General features: G+C 33.4%; 1 protein-coding gene across 1 annotated transcript; it reads left to right on the top strand.

Annotated features, from left to right (window-relative positions):
• Positions 1-1,598: 1,598 nt before the first annotated feature.
• Positions 1,599-13,936, top strand: LOC122030023 (notchless protein homolog). The gene is made up of 14 exons (XM_042589175.1): positions 1,599-1,736; positions 2,094-2,285; positions 2,448-2,529; positions 2,657-2,746; positions 3,596-3,721; positions 4,212-4,339; positions 6,134-6,333; positions 8,915-8,978; positions 11,182-11,292; positions 12,733-12,870; positions 13,149-13,291; positions 13,360-13,414; positions 13,589-13,645; positions 13,728-13,936. Exons 2-14 carry the CDS (start codon positions 2,127-2,129, stop codon positions 13,809-13,811), a joined length of 1,437 nt encoding a protein of 478 aa, XP_042445109.1. The 5' UTR covers positions 1,599-1,736; positions 2,094-2,126; the 3' UTR covers positions 13,812-13,936.
• The last annotated feature ends 916 nt before the right edge of the window (positions 13,937-14,852 follow it).

The raw sequence follows: 14,852 nt of genomic DNA on the forward strand, positions 1-14,852 counted from the left end.
GTATAGAAATAAACAAAACCACCCCAAGACATTTATAAACTATCAGACAGCTTTTTGATATCTCCAGAAATTGGCGCCCCATGTCTTGATCTTCTTAGTCTCACAGTTGGTGGATGGTAGTTTTGATTGTTTTGGTGTTAATAGTAACCAAATGAAGGTAAAGGATTATAAATACTACGGTTGTTATGTACTTACTGATATACGTTGGCTCTAGACTCTACTTTATTAACAGGTTCAGCAAGTAATATATAAAACATTCAGCTGATTTCAGACTCTCTGGATTGACTTTCATGTTTTGGGTTTTTGTTTCATGCGACTTTCTAAACAATTATAGAAGACATTTGCCTCACGATTATGTTAGTAGATTCTTAGTTAGATAAGCATAATTATCTGATCGAAGGTACTTTTATTTCTTATGCCAATGGTTAATCAATGGGAAATCTCTTGGTACCTGTTACTTATGTTTTCTTTTGCTCCATAAGAGACTTATAACAAGTTGTCCATCAATTATTTATTGTATAGTCAAAGGATTCTTTTAGTAATCTAAGTTCTTTACATGGATATTGATTTATTATCTTAATGATGTACTTTGTTTGTTCCGTGTTTTCTTAGAATTGTTGAGAAACCCGTATTAGTCATTATTAAATTTATCATATTTCTCATGCTATGGTAAGCTTGATAAGATTATTTGTAGATAAGTGATGAAAAGGACACCGATATCAGTAATATCTTCGAGGAAGCTTCGGATTATTAATCGATTGGAAGGAAAAGTTTTACTTGATGCTAAAAAATTGAGAAGGTGGAGGAGGAGTTCAGGTTTGGGCAAGAAGGGATGCTTTGAATCCCGACGAGATGGCGACGCTCAAGAATGATCTTAGGGCGGTCTTCAGTGTCATTCAAAAGCGGGCTGCAAATAGAGGAGAGGAGGGATGTGATGGGAAATATTATATTAAGGGTATTTTTAGTATTAAGAAAAATTTTGGTTACTGAGAATAAAATAATAAATAATTGAAGAGGTAGAGAATGAGTAATTGCACAATTATAAAAATTTATTTCCTCATTTATATTTTGATTCTTATAATTTAAACATTAACAATAATAATTACTTATTTTTATTACCATTCCTCACCCTTAATCCTATGAAATAAACGTCTCTGACCTCTCCTAAGTGGTTAGGATTATCCCAAATATAAAAACTAAAAACTTAAAACCCGTTACCCTACTTCAAGTCCCATCGGCGTCCTTCGTTCACTGTGGGATAATTCTTTACTTCACCTTTTCAATCATTGGTTTTTTTTGGTCTTGGTTCTTCCTTCCTTCGTAATCGAAGCCATGATGTGTAACTTGACAAGTGGTATGATAAAAGTAATACACAAACTATTAAAACATTATATATATATATAGAGGATGATAATAATTAAAATTAATTTAATTAAATTAAATTTATTTAAAATAATAATAATCATATAATTAATAGTTAATAAGAAAAAAATTTATATGGTTATATAGACTTTTTTAGATTTTTTTAAAATTTAAAATGAATTTTTATTATATTTTAATGTGAATTTTTATTATATTTTAGAAAATGAATTTTATTTATCAAAATCTAAGTGCTAAGTTTCTACTAGAATCGTCCGTCTTCTCTCACGCCTAAACCCTAAACCGCCGCCGCTGCCGCCGCCGCCGCCGCCTTTTTCTTCTTCTCCTCGCGCTGTCGTTGTCCGATTCATCCGGAGGTAATCATTTCCGATCCGTTCCGTTCCGTTCCAACTGTTTTTGCCGTTATAACGCCCAAGAATGCCGTCCCACAGCAACCGACGTTATGTACCGGAAAATTGGAACGGCACCGGAACGTCCGTTCCGACAAACCATGGTTGGTTTGGTATTCAAATCTGGAGAAACACTCGTGGAACATTGAATGGTTTCATGGAGTTTAACTGTTGCATCCAAATTTGTTCGAGTTTTAATCGTTCAATCTGGTTTTGTGTCATCCAAAATAAAGCATAATTTTCTCTTTACTTGGAAAAAAAACCTATCAAGTTTCTTTCATTGTAATTGAATTTTAAGAGATAATGATTTCTTTCTTTTGCCAGGTTACAATCTTTTGCTACTGATTTTATTAAGAGATGGAGGTGATGGATGTTGAGAGAGAAGTAAGCAACAATAATAGTGTAATGTGCCTTCTGACTGACCCTGAAGGAGAGCCTCTTGGTGCTCCACTTTATCTTCCTCAAAATGTTGGTCCACCACAACTCCAGGAAATAGTCAACAAACTTCTAAATAATGTATGTTGAAAATGCAGCAACCTTCGATTTAGATGCAACCGTAGTTATTTTCATTTTGGATTTGTTGGTTGATTTTCTCCATTGGTCACATAATCGTGTTTTGAAACCTATTCAACTATTCTCTGACATGGAAACTCACTCACTGTGTTTTTTATTCATTAGGTGGAAAAGATGCCTTACGCATTTTACATATCAGACCAAGAGCTTGTTGTTCAACTCAGTTCTTACCTGCAGAAGAACAAAGGTATCCCAACATCTTCGTCTTTGTAAATATGTTCACCATTCTCTTTTGAACAATTTACAGTCAATATTTCCATTAAAAAATTACTTTCTTGCTAAAATCTAACATGGAATCACTAATCACCATGCAGTTTCTGTGGAGAAGGTACTACGAATAGTTTACCAACCTCAAGCTTTATTTAGAATCCGGCCAGTCAATCGGTGCTCTGCAACTATAGCTGGTTTGTTAGCAATCTTTAACAAATTTCGGAAAGCTGTGGTGCAAATGGGATTAGTGTTCAAGTAATACTAAAAATCATGTTTTTTCTCTCTATCAGATTTCTAATGATTGCTTGCAGATTATGTATAGTTTTCTGGAATTAAGGTTATACTAATATGATCTTTTTGATGAATAAGGTCCATATAACCAATCCCAAATTTTTGTGACTGACTTGTCATTTTATGGTTAAAAATTAAACAACAATCCTTTTTGGATACATTAGATGTCCTCGTTAGAAACACTTTTTTAAGGAGATTCTCATTGGGAACTTGGAGGAGTGATCACTCGGGACTAGTGAAACCTTATTGGTGTCCTGATCTGTTGGTTTAACAACTAAGGGAAGTTATTCTCCTTTTTTGAATTATCTGAAGGTTTCTCCAGGTAAGGCTCTGATTGTTGTTTGACCAATCCTGAAAAATTGAACAGTGTTCAATGAAGACCTCCATAAAAAAGGATGATCATATCTCATTTACTACTGTGCAATCATGCGATATAGGCAGGAATCAATTGCTTGTTTACCATCTGAATTTCCATCCTCATTTTCTTTCTACCTGATTCATTGATTTTTCATAGTATGCTGAATATTTAGATACAGCTGATTAATATTTTATACTCAAATTTCTCTTGGCTAAGTCTATCATGCTCGTATTTTGAATGCTTTCATTAACAAAGGTCAACCATAGTGCCTATGACATGTCAAAATGCTGTTATTTGACATAATTATTTGTTACAAGAAATTGCTTAAGAACTTACCTTTATTTTAATCTTATCTTGCATACACCTTGAACTTTATTCGTGTTATTTGATCCAGGTCATACAGAAGCTGTGCTATCTGTTTCATTCAGCCCTGATGGACGGCACTTGGCGAGTGGTTCGGGTGATACAACTGTAAGATTGTGGGATCTTGGTACTCAGACCCCTATGTTCACCTGCTCAGGTTAATATTTGATGGGAGACATCTTAGTTTATGTTTTTCCTCATCTGATGTACATAATGCAACTATGAAAATTTTTTACCAAAGGAAGTTAATATAGCTATGCTGCTTGCATCCTTCTATTTGTGTCTGAAACAGAAAGTCCTTAACCATGGACAGAACCTAGAACATCTTGTAACATTGATTGTATCATGGTTTAATTTTGTACAATGTCCTTTTGGATTTCAAGCCATAAGCATTTGTTATGAAAGAATATATTCAAAACAGGGAATAGTGTCCAATTATCTTAGGTGCCCTTCTGCATAAATGAAGATGACAATTGTGGTTGTCTATCTTTATTTTGTTTGACTATTATCTTCTTTTAAATCTTGATTTGTAAGTTGGTTGCATAAATAATTGAATGGAGGTGTTCATTGACTACATTTATTTGGAACCTGAGAACCTTTAATTTTTATTTGAAAATTAGTAACACAATCTTGTTACACTATTGTAGGTCATAAGAATTGGGTCCTTTGTATTTCATGGTCACCAGATGGTCAACATCTTGTGAGTGGTAGCAAGGCTGGCGAAATTCTTAGCTGGGACCCACAAACTGGGAAGCAATCGGGCAGTCCATTTCTCGTAAGTCCGTATAATCCTTAACCCCCACATTTTTGCTAAGTTCAGAAAATTCCTTTTTTTTTTCTTTCCTAAATTCATGTTTTTTGACTGGAGCTAAATACATTAACCAGAAGGTATGCCTTCTGTATTCTATCTTCACGCACAGAGATACAAACATTGAAAATATGTTGGACTATTCTCCATTCCTATGCTCTTGTCCATCCTTTCCTTAGCATTTCCAAATACATAAGTTTATGGTTATATACATATGCATGATATTGTCTACATACTGAAAGGTTAATCTGTTGACAGAAGTTTTATATCATTAAGAATCCATCTTTGTAAAATATTGTCAATTATATTTGCTATAAAATGGACTATGTTATGTACTTTGTATGCTGGATTATAGGTCCTGGTGGTTACTTTACCCGATGCAAGTATTTTGTCAGAAGTTCATGCAATTAATTTATGGAAAATAACCAAAAAAAAAAAAAGGTTATGCAATTTATGAAGCAATGAATTGGTTTTGTATATTCTGCACTGAATTGATTTTGTATAGTACATAGATAAGTGGGCAGTACCTATTTAAATTTATAATATTAAGCTAACCAAGTAAATTAATATGTTTAGATAAAAATAGCCATTAAATGAAAACTGCTATTCATGTTACCAACTATTTTTTAGTAGGATTATCAATTTCACACTGATGGATTAGAAGTCTCTTCTTTCTCAACCGGTGACTTCTTTTCTTGGTCAATTTACATCTATTCTTACATCAGCACCTTTTTTCTGCATGTGGGTGTAGCTCCACTTGATTTAAAATTTTCCATTTTTTCATAAATATTTGGTCAATCTTATGTTTTGATAATTGAAGGATTGTTGGTTATGAATGCTTAAATAAGATAAACTTTTTGGCATGATACTGGTTAAATAAGATGAACTTTATGGCATGATAGTGTGCTAATTTAATGCAAGTGGTCTGGTCATACTGTTGGTGTTTTTTCATGTTCACTTGTTATTTTAACTACCTTAAATATTACCATAACATTGAGATTGCCGATTACTCACCAACTGATATAGCGCTTTAATTTTCTTGGATTTATCCTTGTTTTGGCATTGCTTTATCATGCCTGTTTATCTATTCTTGCCAAGTACTGATTGATATACACCAAGGCCAATTGGTTCATGTTCATCTTGGCCCATACAACATGATCATAAAGTTGATTAGGTTATCCTTTGCTCCACAAGTTATACTTTTCTTCATTTTTTCACCTTGTATCATTCTGGGAAAATTTTTCTTTTCTTTTATCATCAATCATCTCATGAAGCAAATAAAGGGGGTTGTAAGTTTATTTTAAGAAGATATCATTAATTAATCAACCCTGGTTGATGCAAGATTGTCTTGACAAAAACTTTGGTTAGCCTTTTATAGTTTTATCTATCTTGATTGAACTCAAAGAGATTATTGATTAAGCTGGAAAATTTCATCCCACTGCAATTTTTTATGTTTAAGCTTTATTGCATTAACAGTTTATTTTTGTTCATACAAAATTTCACTTGTGATATTTAATTTGTTCCTAGCACATTGTTGTACTCCTCTTAAACTACACTAAAATCTCTATCATGTCACCCATTTTCAAATTGTGATATTGCCTTTTTCTTTGTGCAATTCTTTCACACCGGGACTGTAAGTTCTTTCTATGTTTCTTTGTCTATATGCATTCAGTACTATTAATCATATTTTGGATATTTGTAGGTTGATATGCCATCATGTATTGAGTATTATAGCATTGTATATTTGGTTTCTTATGGCAGGGTCATAAGAAATGGATTACTGGAATTTCTTGGGAACCTGTGCACTTGCAAGCTCCTTGTCGCAGATTTGTTAGTTCTAGTAAGGATGGTGATGCACGTGTTTGGGATATCTCTTTAAGAAAATGTGTGATTTGTCTTTCCGGTCACACTTTGGCAGTTACTTGTGTCAAGTGGGGCGGCGATGGGATGATATATACTGGGTATGTTATTTTTGCCTTTTTATTTTGTAATTTCGTATTTATTCTTTTTCTTATAAATTTTAGAAACTAGATCTATTAACTCTACTGCACAAACTGCACAGTTGGTTTGCATTGCAGTCGACTTGGTCTAAGCCAGTCTTTATGCTCCTTTATTTTCTTATGACTAGTTTTTTATTTTTCACCTACACTTTTCAAACAAATGTTCAGTGCCAACACATGGTATCAATGATGAATTGGAGATGGAGGCAAGTAGAAAATAGAAGAAAAAAAATTTATATACCTCAGGGCAAGGTTATGGTATCATTTCATGAATGCCATGCCAACTTTTGTCCCTGGCTGTAGTGGTAGATTGGTATTATGTTGTGCTGATACAAACTTAAAAAATAACAAGTATGATTTTTATTTTTTTTGATGTATGTCTTATCATAACAAGGCGTCCAGACTATCAACACAATACAATTCTCATTAGCACAATTGTCAAAAGTGGCATAGGAGAAATCACCTATGCAATCAATATCAAGTTTTGAAATTTACTAAGAATGATACATTTCTAGTGTCTCACTCATCATGTTAAGATTTATTATCTATGATACAAACTATCCATGGCATAATGCAACTAATTGTTTTCTGTCTATATAATAATGTAGTGTCACATCACACATTTTATATATTGTGTATGATTTCTACTTACATGAAGGTAAAACAAAGAACAAGTACTTATGCGCTTTTTTTTGGACATGTAATAAAAGAGTATACGCATTAATCTTCTTGATGGTGTTGGGACATATGCCATATGGAACCCAACTACCACTCCACAATCATATCTAGCCAACCCTTGTGAGAAATCTGTGTTCTTAAATACAAATAGAAATTCTCAAGTCAATGTAGGAAAAACACACATTCTTTATTTATTGATCCTTAATGCCTATGGAAATACTTTTCTCTCTCCAATCCCTAGAATTAAGTAGGTTCTCACGACCCCTAAATTGGAAATGATTGCCCTATATGCCTCGACATCCTGCTCGCTGCAGGATTTGGTGGTATTATTAAGATACTTAGACACAAATCATCAGTTAGCATGCTAAGAAGGAAATTGTTCACCTTAAGATCAACCATCTATGTTTCTTGAATTTGGTATGAGTACAAGGGTTGATTCCTTGCGAAGTTAGCGAAAATAACCTCTTATGTGGTGGCTTGTTCGGTTCCTGATTTACCTCTCTACAGATGGCTGTAGGGCTGGCCATGTGGGCCTCCTCAGCGTATGACCTGAAATTGAATTTGGTATGAGTAGATTACATTGGAGTGAATCTAATTGTACCACATTGCTATTTCTAAAAAAAATTATACATGACCAATCGAGGCATTGAATGTCAATTTGGAGTGTCAATGTTGCTATTTCTAAAAAAAATTATACATGACCAATAGAGGCATCGAGTGTCAATTCGGAGTGTCAATGTTTGGTGTCAGGAATGGATGGATAGATGAATAGTCCAAGTATTAGAATCGACCATCTTTTTGTTCTTATCCATGCAGCAGAGGTCCTTGAAGATATCAAAATGATCTTTGTTGCATTCAAGGGCATTTTAGAAAGAGCATTATTTAGGTCTTCCACTGTCTTCCAGTTTCTACTTAAGAGGAAGAGAGCCCAAATAGAGGGAAGTGAGGAGTGAAAGAAATCATTTCCATTGTCTATTTGGGTGCTAGAACAAAAAGTAAGGGAAAAGAAAGAAATAATTTTGTTCTTTTTTCTCCACTTTTGGTTTTTTCTAAAAGTGGGTTGAACCGTTAAAGAGCTATGAAAGTGGAAAAAATGTTGAAAAGACTAGTTTAACCTTGCATGTCTTGGGAATGCCAAATTTAAAGGCCTAAACTTGTCATTTTCTCCATTTCTTCTTTCCTCTCCTTTTAATTAAAAAACATAGGAAATCGCTCCCCCTATCTTTCTTCCCTTCATCAAATGACATCTTAGATTTTTTTGATATTTATAAAATTGAAACACTACTCACACAGTCATTTAACTTATACAAAATTGTATATTTTGATTTGTCAATTTTTATCATTTTCCATAGCCAGGAAAACATGTGCCAGTGCTAATCCAACAGGGAGTGCAATGACATTTTGCATTTTCTATGGGATAGTTTAATGGAAGTATGGTTTTTTATTTTTGTGAAAGATCAATTAGTCAAACGAGAGAAGAGTTAGTTGGGGTTATGAATTTGACATCTCATGTAAAATTTGGGTTTGGATTGAACTGCATGATTTTAGGTTGTCTCAATGTAAAATGGTATGCAGCTGAAATTATTCTTGAATGGTAATTGCTGGTTATATTCCTTCTTGCTATACATGTGAACAGTTTACCTAGTCTTGCCATCTTCTTGCTTAGGCCATCTGTCAATTTTAGGCTATCATTGCATAATGTAAAAGGACTTGCATTTTAGCAAAATTCATGCGACCCAACCTTTCCAGTCTGGGAACTATTAGAAGCAGATAGAATAACATGACACAATCTTGACTATAATGTACATGTGTTGTAAGGAATAAAAAAATTTGTAAAGAACTCAGTTGCAACTTTTATATGCAGTTCTCAGGATTGTACAATTAAAGTTTGGGAAACAACCCAGGGAAAATTGATCCGTGAACTAAAGGTACCATATGATCTTGTTTGTTTCTTCCGTTCAAAGTTTTATTAGCTCATTTCTTCTTGATCATGATGTTTTTGATTGAAACATGTTAACCATATAAAAATGATACATTTACAATGCATGATCACATGTTTGGTATTTCTTCTTCAAAAGGAATGCCATATTACTATGCTTTAACCAATTTCATGGCTTTTGGTTTCCATGTGTTTAATCTAAATTGACACTTGAATTTGTTGTGCATGCGTATTCAAATGATACTCCTATTATGCATAATACATGCTTGATATTTCTTCATCGAAAGGGATGTCATATTGCTATGCTCTAACCAATTTTGTGGATTTTAGTTTCCATGTGCTAAATTTTAATCAACACTTGAATATATACAGGCAATTATCTTTTTAAGGGCTTAAGAAGCCATTCACTTGCCTCTTTAACTTGAGATTGTCTATATGACATCACAAAAGTTCATGCATATAGTTTGTGCTATTCCTTTTTTGTTTTCTTATTCTAATCACCTGCTAATAATGGTTTGTTGTATGGCTTTTAATCCTTGTATCATTTTTTTATTTTTTTTTGCCTTTAACTTGGCATAGACCATCGAAGGGACTGATTTTGTGTAATGGCATTAAAAAGAAAACAGATTACTTCACAAATCCTTTAGCTGAGTTTCTGATCTGTATTGTCATTATTTCCATTTTCTTGTTTGTCTGAATACTTAAGTTTAAATTCAACTATCCTTAACTGAAGCTGTCTGATGTGTTGGTTCAACTGATTGAATCTGGTAATTTGTATTAAGTGAAATGGATTGCATAATGTGTTGACAAAACCAATTCAAATGAGCACTGGCAATATAGCTGTATCATCAAAATAATAATCCTTGTTATTTCACTTTCAAATCACATTAATACAACTCTCTTTCATGCATTGATTTGTTTCTTTTTCTCAATTGATGGACAGTGTCTGTCTCTTGAATATTTAACATTCAAACTGATTGATTTCTTCAACTTATGAAGTGCTGTCATGTGTTATGCAAAATTTAATCTGCCAAAGAATGGTTGGCAAATCCAACTCACGCTAGTCCTGGCAATTTGTTTTTCACTCGGGATTCACAAACAATTTTTCTCATGTCTATAGAAGTCTGTTTTCCTCAATTCGTGCATTATGCCATGATTTTTTATGATTGAATTTCTTACATGTGCTTCAGTACAGTCATTTTATTAGCAATCCTGCTATTCATACTTATATTATGGTTTAGGTTGGAATTTCATGTTCATTGTACCTTTTGTCTTCTTGATGATCCTTTAGGATAAGTCGTGCTTCAGTTCTAGATGGACTTTTAGTTTTCTAGTTGATATTATCTGCATGAATTGTTAACAAGTGGAATATATTTGATTCAACGATGCAAAATAAAAAGTGTATAGCCATTTAGTATATTCTCATGGAAGAGAACATAGCCTAGCCTGCTATAGAGTAGAGGGGAATTTGATGAAATACAATTGGATGGGTCAGCTCTGCAGAGTAAGAAAGGTTATTGAATGTTAGCAAATGTTGATAGGTCAGCTGATTACTTAGGTGAGTTCCAACCAGGATGACGTAGAACTATCGAGCTGGTAATAAGAAAAAGCAACAATTTACCTGGCTAGTTTAGATTCTTAGAGCATTAGAGAACAATCCTCTCTGCTACTAGTAAGATTTACTAATAAATAAGCAGGTTATGTCTTGCTAGATTAAGAATTGGGTAAAGTGGCATCTCACACACACATGATTCTATATATGAAGCAATCAACAGTGAGTTGTACACTTGAACTGTGCTATTAGTTTATCACATAGTGTTTGGATAAATATTACAAATGAACTGGATTGAACCCCTTGCCGGGCAAAGACAATGAACATGTTTTGTTGCTTTTTCTGAAACAGATGTACTATTAGTAATACACAATAAAGAAAATGCTGCAGAAAAAGTTGATTGGTTGATGCTATCTAACATGCATGGAATTCACCTGCTATTACAAATTGGGACAAAGCTTCTTATGTCTGAAACGGTCTATAGATTTTGAATGTTTGAATTATTATTCTAGTAAACAGCTAGCAGAACTTGTGAATGATTAATTACATAAAGGTATTGGAAAACTCATGACAGTTAAAGTTATAAGAGATTTTCTGATGAATATTATTAATTCGCTTTTTATGCATTGGTGGATTACAGGGACATGGCCATTGGGTTAATTCGCTTGCTCTGAGTACTGAATATGTTCTCCGCACAGGAGCATTTGATCACACCAGAAAAGCATATTCATCCCCTGCAGAAATGAAAGAGGTACTATATTATTTCTCTTCTAAATATGGCTTCCTTTTTTATATTCGTTCTAAGATGACATTTTGTATTTATTTCCAAGATCTTTAGAAGTGTTTATAGGTGATCTTTGAATGGGTCACTGCTCAATGCATATATGACATATAGACATGAATGCAGGAAATGCTTATATTTAATTATATTAACAATTATACGAAACATTATGAATAACAAAATATATGTTTACATCAGTTGAAACTAAAAATTAATCAACCTAAAAACCCATGTAGAAAAACTTTACATTTAGCTTATCAAATTAATTAACAAAAGCAATCTATGATTTCATATAAAAAATCTTAAACAATTAATGTAATATAAAATATAGTAATACATATTAATCAACTTTATCAATTCATACAATATGCTTCTTGTTAATCAGCCTTATCAGACTACTTTATGTCACAGAATGCATGTCTGTGCGGGAAGTGGTTTGTGTTCCCCTGGCTTATAGACTTAGGCATCTTCAGTACTGCTACTTTCTATATCTGTGTTTACTTCCTACTAAACCTTTGATAGTTTGACTGTACAACGCAAAAAGCTGATTTAGGATAATGAGTAGCATTATTGAGTGTTGTTCTGCAGGCTACTGATTAAGAGCATTGAGATAAAACAATCCATGTCACATCCAATTAGATTAGTCCTTTGACATCGAGAATCTGTATTAAAAGGGAACCTGAATATGGAATATATACCTGTTAAAGGGAATTTGCTACCTGGGAACAAAGAAAGTAGCACAAAAAGATGTCACGTGTTAAATATTTATGATATGCTAATTAGTTGTACTTAATATCAAAAGATATGTCAGAATATTTATGATATGGAATTAGTTGTACTTAATATCAAATTGTGCATTAGGATATTTATGATGTGCTAATTAATTGTACTTGATATTAAATATGCGATTAATGAAGATTCATATATGTATGGATATATGTGAATTGCTTTGGTGTTTTACTAAAATATTTAATTGATGTAGTTACTAGCTACAACTTACAAATATAAATATTATTTTGTAGCTAGTAGGCTACAACTACAAGAGGCCTGTAGACAAATGTGCCAAATGATTTTGACAACCAAATATCAGTAACCATGGCAGCAAGCATGGGCAAGATGGTGATGACATTTGCCAATGCCAAACACACATTTCCACATTCTTGACTTGATAACTTGGGCTTTCTTGCACTGGCTGAGTTGGCCAACTCAGAAGTAAAACTCCATTACCAAAATATGATTCAAATGATGAACTTACTCAGTATAAGTAGATTTGGATTGTATATTTGTATGTCTTGAGCTCAGTTGATGAGTTTTGAATATGATACTGTGAAATATAGCTCTAGTTGTTGCATTGTTATTCTTCTAATAAAGTAATAATTAATTTAAAAATCGTCTTCTTTGTGTACTTAGGCAGCTCTTGCAAGATACAACAAGATGAAAGGCAATGCTTCCGAGAGGCTGGTTTCAGGTTCTGATGATTTCACCATGTTTCTATGGGAGCCTGCATCGAGTAAGCATCCAAAAGCCCGCCTAACTGGTCATCAACAGGTGATGTGCAAAACATGTTTTTATTTTATGTATATCGTTAATTCCGTTAGAGATTTCTAGTATTCTTTTAAATTTTGTAGCATATTATCTAAGTTATTAAACAAGTATTATTCATTCCCTAGTTCATTATAAAGTCTTAATAACATTTTATACTGCTCTTAAATTTTGAATCTCTAATTGTGAATTGGCTGAATATTTTTAATTTTTTCTCAACTTCCTACTAAAAAAACTTCCACTTGGGTTCCTTGAACTGTGACTAACTAATGCTTTTGATGCAGCTTGTAAATCATGTGTACTTTTCTCCAGATGGACAGTGGTTGGCTAGTGCTTCCTTTGACAAATCTGTCAAGCTATGGAATGGTATTACTGGGAAATTTATTGCTTCCTTCCGTGGACACGTCGGCCCCGTGTACCAAATCAGGTTTTCTTTCTTTAAATCTGTAATTCTTGTCGTCTTCTTTAATGCAACACAAATTTGTTTTTTTGTAGCTGGTCTGCCGACAGCAGACTTCTACTCAGCGGAAGCAAGGACTCGACATTAAAGGTAAGTGATCAATCTGAACAATTTTGTAATTTCAGTTTAGATCTTCATCTTTTTGTTTCTGTTTTTTCTTGTAGCTACTAGCATGTGAATTATTTTCTTACCTTGTGGTTATTTGGTTGAAATCATTCTCACTTGGTATCACCCCTACTATCTCATCCATGGTTTATGAATCAGGTATGGGATATTAGGACACACAAACTGAAACAAGACCTTCCAGGTCATGCTGATGAGGTATTGTATGCAAAAATCATATTGAATTCTATGAACATAAGCTCCACTTCCATCCATTGAAGTTTGCCATCTACTTCGCTAGGTGTTCTCGGTGGATTGGAGCCCAGATGGTGAAAAGGTTGCATCTGGTGGGAAGGACAGGGTGCTGAAGTTGTGGATGAATTAGCCAGTGACAAGACCCTTTTTGATTGTATTATTAGTTTTTGCACTATATATATATTTTGTTTTTTTTCTTTGGTCGTGAATGAGTCAGGATTTTTGTTATTTAATATATTCTTGTCATTTTGTTTATGCACTAGAGTGATATACAAACCCTTATAATCCTCTCTACTTATTTAACATCAAGTTTTCAATGAGTAATTAAGCAATAAGTTTGTAAACCATGAAAGTCTGTTGCATGGAGCAGGCAACATGCAAAACAACTGCAATAACAACTTACAGAATGGGGAGAACATGCAAAATTAACCATTAAAAACAAGAGAGTAATATTTGTTGAACTCGACTCCATTGAGAAAAGTTCTTCCGGCGATCTGATGAACTGAAGCAGGCAACAACAGCACGGGCAGTAGAAACCAGCATAAACTATAAATGATTTCCACAGGAGGGTATGAACATATAGTTTTGTCGGGATTTGAACCTCGCATGATTTGACAATTTTATATCGTGGTTATCATTTTAGCTATGCCCTGAGGGTCCTTTGATTTTAACAGAGTTGGTAAAAAAGTCTATGCTGATCCTGACGTCCCACGACCATCGGTAAATAAAAAAAATGATCAAATCATAGAGGATATTTTTTTTCAACTTTATCAGGGATGAACCCTTACTTGATTTGATCCACTTAGTTAAACCCTAATATTGAGTCATTGATAACTGAACAAAATTATGAAATATATGCTTGAAATTAAGAAGGGTCTCATCCTCTGGATAATGGTGCAGTGCAAAGGTGATCCTGGATCGAGTTGGTTCAATTATTGAGATAAAAAATTATTCGACTCTACTAATCAGATAATGCAATATTAAGATCCTACATCTGGTCTTATATCCGCGGTTTGTCGATTATTTGAATATCCAACTTCATATTCAATAAAATATAAAATATAAATATAAATACAACAAGAAAATAAAATATTTTAAAATGATAATAGACATTATTCATTACATGTTGTAGCAACTAATTGGTAATAGTTGCTACAATGTGTAACAGCTT

Source organism: Zingiber officinale, chromosome 10B (assembly GCF_018446385.1).
Source record: "Zingiber officinale cultivar Zhangliang chromosome 10B, Zo_v1.1, whole genome shotgun sequence".
NCBI lineage: Eukaryota > Viridiplantae > Streptophyta > Magnoliopsida > Zingiberales > Zingiberaceae > Zingiber > Zingiber officinale.